General features: G+C 49.0%; 1 protein-coding gene across 6 annotated transcripts in view; it reads left to right on the forward strand.

Moving 5' to 3' along the window:
* TAF6 (TATA-box binding protein associated factor 6) overlaps window positions 1-8977 on the forward strand; it is a 122217-nt gene extending 113240 nt beyond the window's left edge. For all 6 annotated transcript variants that reach the window (XM_085638622.1, XM_085638625.1, XM_085638621.1 and 3 more), the window contains exon 15: window positions 8132-8977. In XM_085638622.1, the coding sequence (XP_085494748.1) occupies window positions 8132-8503 (372 nt within the window). In that variant the 3' untranslated portion in view covers window positions 8504-8977. The remainder of the gene's footprint in view (window positions 1-8131) is intronic.
* Window positions 8978-10895: the final 1918 nt, after the last annotated feature.

Genomic DNA, 10895 nt, shown 5'->3' on the forward strand with positions numbered 1-10895 from the left:
GGTTGCGCCAGGAGACCCGGATTTTTTATCCACGCATCCTTCTCCGGAGAGCCTAGTGGTGCAGGCTTCATGTTCTAAACATGCTTCGGGTGCTTTCCCCCAATCTCCTGCTGATAGGGAGTCAAAGAAAGTTGATCAGGCGGCCAAAAAGTCTTTCTCCTCAGGAAGTATGGCGTTGAAGTCATCAAATGCTACGTGCTTGCTGGGGCGTTATGTTCATGCCCTGATGGACTCTATAAAAACTCTGGCCCCTAAGTTACCTGAGGGGGATAAGTCGTCCTTCATGGAGGTTGTGGCGGACACTCAGGCAGCTGCCAGGCAGGTGATCCAGTCTGGGCTGGATACGGCGGACTCTGTGGCGAGAATTATGGGGTCGTCCATTGCCGCAAGGAGACAAGCTTGGCTCCGTTCCTCAGGGTTTTCTGCGGATGTCCAGGCCACGCTGGTGGATCTGCCCTTTGATAGACAAAAGTTGTTTGGGGAGAAGGCAGATTCTGCTCTTCAACGTTTTAAGGACAGTAGGTTAACGGCGAAGTCCTTGGGTCTGCAGGTTCCTGTGAGAGGTTCAACTTTCCGTAAGGCTAGGGGATTCGGAAGGTCATCCTTTCGCTCCTTCCGACAGCCACAACAACAGCAGCAACAACAGCAGCAAAATCCCCTCTATCGCTCCTATAGAGGGAAGCAAAGGGGTCGGAGAGGTTCTGGTCGCAACCCCTCTTCTTCCTCCTCCTCCTCTGCTCCAAATGAGGCTTCAGGGAAGCAGCCCTAGATCCCCCATCCCGGATCATGTAAGACCTGTGGGGGGTCGGGTGTCCTACTTTCTACGGGGTTGGAAATCTGTTACAACCGACCTTTGGGTTTTGAACCTCGTAGAGACTGGGTACGCCCTTCCCTTTCGGGAGTTTCCTCCCCCTTACCCTCCTTGCCAAGGTTATTGCTCGGAGGACCACCTGCTTCTCCTGCAGAAAGAAGTTCAAGCTTTGTTTCAGAAGGGCGCAATAGAGGTGGTTCCGGAGCAGGAAAGGGGTCAGGGATGCTACTCCCGGTATTTCCTGATCCCCAAGAAGGACGGCAGATTGCGTCCGATTCTGGACCTCAGAATCTTGAATTTTTACCTGAAACAGGAGAAGTTCAAGATGCTGACCCTTGCGCAGGTTCTTCAAGCGTTGCAGCAAGGAGACTGGATGGTGTCGCTCGACTTGCAGGACGCGTACTTCCATGTCCCAATCCTGAAGTCGCACAGGAAGTATCTCCGTTTTACGGTTGGGTCGCAGCATTATCAGTTTGCGGTCCTCCCGTTTGGTCTTACTACTGCACCTCGAGTCTTCACAAAGGTGATGGCAGTGGTGGCTGCTCATCTCAGGAGGTCGGGGATTCCGGTTTTCCCCTACCTGGACGACTGGCTTCTGAAGGCAGAGTCCCCAGAGATGGTGCAGCGTCATCTGCAGGTGACAACTCAGCTGTTATTCGACTTGGGTTTTTCAATCAATGTGCCCAAATCTCACCTGGTGCCCTCTCAACGCAACCTGTTTATAGGGGCAGTACTGGACACTACTGTGTGTCGAGCATTCCCTCCTCCTCAAAGGATTCTCGACATTCAGGAGATGGTCCCTTTGTTCCACAGTGGAGCGGTTGTTCCAGTTCTGAAGGTCCTTCGCCTGCTCGGTCTGTTCGCTTCCTGCATTCTGTTGGTCAACCATGCAGCTGGCACATGAGGGCGCTCCAGTGGTGCCTCCGCAAGCAGTGGTATCAGCACAACGGGGATCTCGGGGAGTCGATCAAGATCTCCGGAGAAGCTGCAGCGGATCTGTCTTGGTGGAGCGTGGAGGGCAATCTGTCCCAAGGAAAGCCTTTCCATCTACCTCCATCGGTGGCCACAGTGATAACGGATGCCTCCACCTTAGGGTGGGGAGCTCATCTGGGGGATCTGGAGATCAAGGGTCTTTGGTCTCCAGAGGAGAGGTTGTTTCATATCAACCTTCTGGAATTGCGGGCGATTCGTTTGGCTCTCAAGGCCTTCCTCCCTTCCCTTCGCGGTCAGTCAGTTCAAGTCCTGACGGACAACACGACCGCGATGTGGTATATAAACAAACAGGGAGGAGTAGGGTCTCTTTGTCTCTGCAGAGAGGCCTTACGTCTATGGTCCTGGGCTCAGGACCATCAGATTTGTCTGATGGCAAATCATCTGGCCGGGGTGCTGAACGTGCGTGCGGACAGTCTCAGTCGGCAGTTCTCCGCCGACCACGAGTGGAGGCTCCATCCGGAGGTGGTTCGTCGCGTCTTTCGGACGTGGGGGACACCTCGGGTGGACCTGTTTGCCACCCGAGAGAACGCGCACTGCCCGTCATTCTGCAGTCTCCAATATCCGATGCAGGGGGCGTTGGGGGACGCGTTTCAGTTGAGTTGGGGCTCACGACTCCTTTACGCGTTTCCTCCCATACCCTTGATTCCTCGGGTTCTGAGGAAGATTCGCCAAGACCGGGCCCAAGTTATTTTGGTCGCCCCGGACTGGCCAAGAAGGGTGTGGTACACAGATCTTCTCCACCTCTCCTCGTGCCCTCCGCTCCGTCTCCCTTTGAGGGCAGACCTCCTCTCGCAGTCGGAGGGGCAGGTTCTACACCCCCACCTCCAGAGCTTACACCTTCATGCCTGGAGATTGAACGGGGCAACCTGAGTTCCTTCTCTCTCCCACCTGATGTGGTGGACGTTATTTTATCGGCCAGGCGACACTCCACCAAGTCCATATACTCCTACAGGTGGTCTAAGTTTGTAAGGTGGTGTGGAGAGAGATCCATTGACCCTTTAAAGGCTCATCTTTCTGATGTGCTTCAGTTTGCTCTTTCCTTGGCTCAGCAGGGTTGTGCTGTGGCCACGGTCAAGGGCTACCTTTCGGCCTTATCGGCATTTCTGTGCCTTCCAGATCAGCCTTCGTTGTTTAAATCTCCGGTTGTTCTGAGGTTCATCAAGGGCCTTACAAACATGTTTCCTCCCACTCCATTTGTAATGCCTCAGTGGGACCTTAATCTTGTCTTAACCTTTTTAATGGGGTCCCCATTTGAGCCTCTTCATAATTGTCCTTTGAGGCTGTTGTCCTTTAAGGTGGTCTTTCTTGTAGCCATAACCTCGGCAAGGAGGGTAAGTGAGCTTCAAGCTCTTAGTTCCAAACCTCCTTTTCTTACCTTACATGCTGAAAGGATGGTTCTCAGGACCAGGGCTGCTTTCCTGCCAAAAGTTGTTACTCCTTTCCATTTGGGGCAGTCTATTACCCTCCCTGTTTTTTATCCACCCCCTCATCCTTCCAAAGAAGAAGAAAGACTCCATCGCCTTGACCCGAAGAGGGCTATGAGTTTTTATTTGGACAGGACCAAGGACTTTCGTATTGATGACCAGCTTTTTATTGGCTACGTTGGTCGTTCTAAAGGTAGAGCGGTGCACAAGCGCACGCTGTCAAGGTGGATTATACTGACCATCAAGATCTGCTACGCCTTGGCTGGTAAGACTCCTCCTGAGGGTATTCGTGCTCACTCTACTAGAGCAAAGTCTTCAACATCTGCTCTGGCCCGGGGTGTTCCTGTGGCAGATATTTGTAAGGCCGCGACTTGGGCCTCCCTCCATACTTTCGCAAAGCATTATTGCTTGGACTCTGAGATGAGGAGGGAGGGCCACTTCGCGCGCTCTGTCTTGCAAGACTTTCTGGTATAGGAAGGTGGACACCCTCCTCCGGGAGTGGGGACTGCTGTGGGAATCTATTCACAAGGTGAGGAATCCACTGGCAGATGTATCCATCAGAAGAACAAGTTACTTACCTTCGGTAACGCTTTTTCTGGTGGATACAGTATCTGCCTGTGGATTCCTCACCAACCCACCCGCCTCCCCGTTGTCCACCTTTTGTATACCATGAAATTGGTCTTGTTTGAAATGCTTATATTTTCTCTTGTACATTTGTAGGTAATGCTTGTTTGATTAGCATTCCTTTGTTTTGTATGCTATGTATATGTATTGGTTTTTCTATATACTGTGTATACTTGGGATTGTCGTTGGTTCACCTGTTCGCCTCGAAGGCACGGAAAAAATGGGTGGAACTGACGTCATCACGCCGACGTGGGCTTCTTATGGCTCCGATGACGTCGCACGGAGTCGCGTGCGGAGCCGATGTATTGTGACGTCGCCCACGTCGACGTGGAATGCTGGGGAAGAAAAGTTCCGTGGAATGCTGGCGCAGGGGATATTCACAAGGTGAGGAATCCACAGGCAGATACTGTATCCACCAGAAAAAGCGTTACCGAAGGTAAGTAACTTGTTCTTCCGTTCAGCAAGGCCATCACACGTCCTGCTTGGGACCTGGTCCAAGCCCAGCATTGGGGCTCCTGTGAATAGGACGATTGCCGCTGCCTCCCCACACCCGTGGACCCAAACTTGCTCATGCAACACCCTACCCCAGAGAGCTTGGTGGTCCAAGCCTCTACGTCCCATGTAAATCTGGTGCATTACTTACCGCACCCTGGTATGGGGAATCTAAGAGGCTGGACACTTTAGGGAACGTTTTCTCTAACGACAGCCTGGCACTGCGGTATGTGAACACCATATGTCTTTTGAGACTCTTTTCCCACGTTCTGTGGGATACAGTGGCGCAGGTGCTTCCATCCGTCCCAAAGGAGTACCGGGCCATACTTTTCTAGGTTGTGGCCAATGGGAGAGATGCCACGAAGTTCACAATACAATGTCGACTGGACACCACCGACTCACTAGGCAGCGTGGTTTTGTCAACTGTGGCCTTACGGCGCCGCGCCTGGTGGAGAACATTTGGCTTTTCTGGGGATGGCCAATCATCTTTCATGGACATGCCCTTTGATCGCTACTGTGTCTGATAAAAAAGCAGATTCAGCGCTGGAGCACTTTAAGGACAGTGGGGCTACGGCCTGTGAACCATAATTCACTTTTTGCGGCTACAGAAGGAGCTCCCAACCTACCTACCCTCCCAGCTACTGTGCCGTGCATGCTCCCCAGCCTCTGCGTACCCAAGGGTGTGGTACCCACAGACCCGGTTGGTCAGGCTAGTCCACCACCCGCCCCTTCTCTCCTCCCACCTTCCCCCCCCTGCCCCCACCTCCCCAAAAAGCATCCTCCTAATCTGCCCTCGTGCCATCATGGGCACCCAGTTGGTGGCAGGATTCACCCTTACCTGTCCCGCTGGTGGTCCATAAAATCGGACTGGTGGGTTTTGCAGATACTCCCTTCCCTTTGTGACTAAACCCTCCCCCACCCCACCACCATCTTACGACCGGATGACGGAGCATCACTTGTCTCTTCGCCGACAGGAAGTCACAGCTCTCTTGAGTAAGGGAGCCATAAAGGGTGCCAGAAGCAGGGTGCGGTTGCTATTTCCACTACTTCTTGAAGCCGAAAAAGGATGGAGGTTTGTGTTCTATCCTAGACCTAAACCCTCTCAATTTCGTCCTCAAGAAGAAGTTCAGGATGCTCACACTGGCTCAGTTCCTGTGTGCTCTGGACCCAGGAGACTGGATAATAGCGTTTGAACTTGCAGGACCCCTACTTCTACATTCCAGTCAGTCACAGGCGTTGCATGCGGTTCATGGATGACTACAAGCACTTCCAGTTCACCATGCTTCCCTTTGACCTCACTAGTGCCCCTCTGAAGTTCACAAAGATGATGGCAGTGGTTGCAGTTCATCTGCGGAGGGGTGCCAGTCTTCCCCTATCTTGACGACTGACTGTTAAAGGCAGGCTCGCGCCAGGCTGTTGTCTTCTACCTCCAGACCACGGCGTATAGTTGCCTAAGCATTTTTTAAGACAATTGACGCTTGCAGTCACCTGAGTTCACTATCATCTGCCCAGACAGTCAGTCTGCTTCAGGCCATGTCGTCTAAGCCTCACTATGTCACCATCTATCATGACGAACTGGTGCTTCGCACAAGAGCCTCCTTTTTGTCCGAAAGTGGTCATTCCATTTCATGTAGGCCAATCCACTATCCTGCCTACTTTTTGTGCTCCTCCATGTCCCTCTACATCGCCTAGACCCACAAGGAGCGTTGTCGTTCTACATTGACCACACAGGAGAGTTCTTGGTGGACAACCAACTCTTCGTGGGGTATGTTGTGGCGAAGAGAGGATGAGCGTGCAGAAGCGGACAGTCTCCAGATGGTTTGTGCTCTGCATTAAGTTCTGCTACGCATTGGCCAAAAAGCGACTCACTGAGGGTTTGCGTGCTCATTCCACCAGGGCCAAAGATGTGACCACTGTATAAGCACGTCAAGTTCTGACCCTGGATATCTGCCAGGCAGCAACGTGCATCTCCGAGCACACATTCAGAAAGCACTACTGTCTGGAGAATCAGATATGTTGAGATGGGCACTTCGCCCGTTGGGTCCTGCAGGACTTCCTTGTGTGAAATTGGTTCGCAGACCCACCTATGGGATGGTATTGCTTGGCTTGGCAGTAATCTGTGGCTGGAAGTGTCTATCAGATGAACAATTTACTTAACCTTCGGTAAAGCGTTATCTGGTAGAGACTGTATCTAGACGCAGATTCCTTACCGACCCACCCTCCCCGCTCTGCGAATGGATTTATAGGGACAGGGCTGTTCTTCTTTCAGGGGCCTAGTTATCCACACCAGTGGTTAGTGTTCTTCGTGGCTCTGTGCTTCTGATGTGGAAAGGCTGACATCGGAGCGCCTGGGTTGTGCCTATACAGGCACTGTGAGCTTCTTTTCCGGGTCGGACGCCATGCTGAGGTGAACGACTCCACCTACCAATGTGCAGGTGTACAGCTCGCAAAATATTATGGGGATAATTCGAACTAAGGAAGCTGAAGCTAGATATAGTCTCTGCCAGATATATTGTTACGCAGGTAAGTAAGATGTTCTTTTGAGCAGATGATGATTTTTAAAACTGGGAAACCGTTTTTACAAATCCAAACTTACATAATAAGGGGCGTGCCATGGGCCCCCTTAAAATGTGCCCTTTTGGACATAAGGGTGGTTTTGGGGCTCTGATTCATATTTGTTCCATTCTGTGTTTGATTTATTGGTTTCATCAGCACCCCAGTCATTAGTGCATAGCCCCAAAATCTTTGATTTGCCCAAGATGGAAGGCAACATTTTGGAGTGCACATTTTGGCAATGGGAGCTATGGTGCAGTAGCCTTACATGCTGAATACAAGGATTGGAACTTATACCCTTCAAGTTGCACACGCATTTCTGCAGATGGTGCATTAACAAAGAAAGCAATCTTACTGGAATTAAAGTCTCTGACCTGCATGTTTCAGTGAAATCACGGTAGCCCTAATTGTTGGTCTAAGCAAACCAATGATGTACTTGTTCACTTTTAAAGTACACGTTAAATACAAAATTGGTGGCTCTGCAGGTGCATGTTACGCAGTGGAAGTCCCACTGCAGTGCTTGTTGGAAATCACAGAAGCATGCCCCACCCTCTCCACAACACCTGATTGAATTCCACAGAAACACCATGGTGACTGTTGCCTTATTAATGGCAAAGAGCCACTAGGCCTGTCCATTTTGCCCGATGCATGCCTACTCCTAGATCACAGGGCCTTATTTGGGGTCCAGCTTCACCCCTGCTCCTTCAGTATTCTTGATCTTCCATGTGCTGTCCTAGAGTGTTTAAACTGCTGTACTCTTTGCTACACCTCTTACTTCTTCTGATTTGCTTACTCTGTGTCAACCATATAATTAATTTTCTTATTCTTTAACAAGGGATCTTTATCAATCTTCATAAACGCTGAATAGTCCTGCCCACTGGCTAAATTATCACGTTTTATCAATTTAATAAAGATACCTTACTGGGGAACTGATGTTAAGTAACTTATTCTTCCTCTTGGCTTCAGATCTTGAGCTCAGATTTTAAGAGAACACAAACCCAGAAAATAATGCTACCTTCTGGGGTGAGAACTTCTCTATGTTGCTCCTTTCCTTCCTTTTTCCAGAGTCTAGAACATTCTTATTCATATGTACTTTAAAAATGCATAATTTACTGTGTTGTATTGGGCAGCACTTTGAATATCTCAAGAAGTGGTTTTATTAATGCGGTTAACTACCTTTATCTGCACTTTCTTCAGCAATGCTTGACTGAACTGTGTTTTGTATCTGTTGTAGGTGATCACCTTCAGCACCACAGCTTCCGGCACCTCCACCTCCCCGGTCACGACTACTGTCCCCAGCATCCAGCCCATTGTCAAGCTAGTGTCTACATCACAGACCGCGCCCAGCAGCACGTCGACTGGCAACGTCCAAAAGTACATTGTAGTGTCCTTGCCAACAGCGGCCGATGGCAAGACTCCGCAGCCCCAAGGCGTCTTGCAACAACCATCTCCCACAGCCAGCGCCAGCTTGGCTCTTGCGGGACTCCCTGCGCTCCAAGCAGTGAAACAGGAGCGGAGTGAAAGCCCACCAGCAGCAGCCTACCTCACCGGAGCCAGTGCGGCCTTTGGGAAGACTAATGGGCCAGATCCTTCACAGCCGTCCTAGCAGCCTGTATGTGTACTCTTCTGAAGGACACTGCACTGCTGGCTTCCGAGTACCCTGTTGAGGCATGGCGAAAGAATACACAAGGGAAGCTATTCCTGCACCATGCAGCAAAGTCTTGACTTTGGAGATGCTGGCAGCTGTTCCCAGGTGTGGGTGCGCCTTTCTTGTACTATGGACGCATTGAAATGCACAGTTTGGACTGAGGCCTCTTTGCAGCCTGAGAGTTTCCTAGTGGCCTAAGTGAAAGGCTACATGGGTTGAGATGGTGCCCTGGACACCACATTTTAAGTTCTGGCTGGAAATGACTATTCTTGTAGACCAACCCTCACATTGTAGAGTATGGGTTACAAGAAGGTGCTAAGACCAGTTCAGCTCAGCGTGGATCCTTATTGCAGACTCATAATCTGCCTCACTCTTTTAAATATTGTAAAGCACTGTAAGCTTTTTTTATTATTAAAAATGTAAATGCTTGTTGCACTGCCTTCCTGTGTTGTAGTCCAGATACCTGGGCATGGGGGAGTAATGCAGGAAACCAATGTAGAGTGCAGGACAGCCCTTTTTTGTGAAACCGTTCGTAACTGAACAAGTTGTACTCGTAGGTATCGTCTGAGGAGAAACTCCTTAGACCTGCTGCTTCAAAGACCTTTCAGCTGTTCATTTCAGGTTTGGGACAGTTGAAATGTCATATTATAGTAATTAGCTGTAATGCCAAAAAGCTCTATAATAGTGTGTTTTTAGCTTGGTTTAATGAGACACATTTCTGCAAGGGTTTTTATAATGCATGATTGTTTTAGCAGGCGGAAAAATCATCTTCCTTCAGTAGAAACAATACATTTTTGGGGATTTTCCAAAAAAGTACAGATTACGTACTTTCATCCATTAAATCAGAAATCTCAATTATCCCCTTGTAAATGCTTAGTAGGTAAAAAAAAAAAAGGCAGTCCATAGCAGTGTGACTATTGTCACTGTCATACAGGATTATACATGTAACTGAAAACACCCGGAGCAGAATGGAGAAAAAGAAGTGTTAAAAGGGGCATGTAATGCAGTTTACACCATTCATAGAGGGCATGTTTCAATTTTATATGTAATATTAAGGTTCTTTGGTTCAGCCTCCTTTAGCCATTGGCTTTTTTGGCTCAGGAACCATCAGCCACTACCTTGAGGCATTGTCGATGACATCTTAGATCAGTTATTGGTATATTGTCATCCAGCTTTCATTCTATTGGCTATTTGAGATCCAATAAAAGCCGAAGAATATTTCCAAACACTATTTTCCATCTGGAAAGTACACAGCCATCGCACAATTCTTTACCATCCATGCATTGTATGTACAAAGCAATCCATTAGTTTAGTTGTTTTGCACTGTGCAGGTATTTTTCATCGTTTTTGTCAGCTCTGGTGTGCAACCGTCAGACCTATTTGCTTTGTTAACACTAGTTTAAACCTGACACACAGCACCAGGCTTTCTCCATCTATGTGTCCCTTAACCCTGCTCCAGTTTACAAAAAAGCATGAGATGTTCCTGGTTAAAGACCACTAAGCCGCATTATAATAATAGAGCAATGCCGCGGTCATAACTCCGCTACCCCCCAGTCACTGTTACATAACATCAGTGTGGTGGACCCCCCCCCTAGAGGATAAGACCGTTTCTGGAGTGCAAACCTGGGCTCATACTGTGTAGCAGTAGCCTCCACCATCCTAAAACAAGGGGTCCGCACTCTTAGTAAATCTAACACATATCTGTTAAAAGCAGGCTCATTAGTTATGGGTAGTGAGCAATTGCATCTGCAGTTGATAGGGATCTGAAAGGCCCCCCACTATCCCTGTTGACTTCGAAAAGTATTCTTCAGCAGCCATTGTGTAGTGTGTAAGGAGCAATCTGGGAGAACCAAGGAGTTGATTATGGATGGTGCTTGGCATCCTGGTATGACGACTTCGCTATTATTGTTTGTGCACAAACCTGTGTTATTCTGTGAAGAGCATAGTATCGAGCCCATTGCTGAGATGGCGTCCATCGTTCAATCGCTACACTTCAATCACCCTAGAGTGATTGCCATTTTCTCCTGTATGTAATGACACATTTTGTAAAAGGCCATGGTTTGCAAGTATCTTGAAGGAAGGCTACCTGCCACCAGTGTGGGAGCAAAACTACCCCGAAGTTTTGACACCCCCAAAATTTGACCTCATCCACAGGTTGGAGGTTGCGTTTTCACACCCCATTGACATCAGTTAGCAGAGTGCAACTGTTCAAATAAGTATTGGGGCCCACCCAATAATTCTAAATCGGTAAACAGTTAAGGGCTCAGATGCAGTGCGTTGTAGAGAGTATTCAAATCAGAATTATTGTAAGTCTTGAATGAGAAGCAAAATCAAAAAGAAGTTGGACAGC

This window comes from Triturus cristatus, chromosome 12 (genome assembly GCF_964204655.1).
Source record: "Triturus cristatus chromosome 12, aTriCri1.1, whole genome shotgun sequence".
Lineage (NCBI taxonomy): Eukaryota > Metazoa > Chordata > Amphibia > Caudata > Salamandridae > Triturus > Triturus cristatus.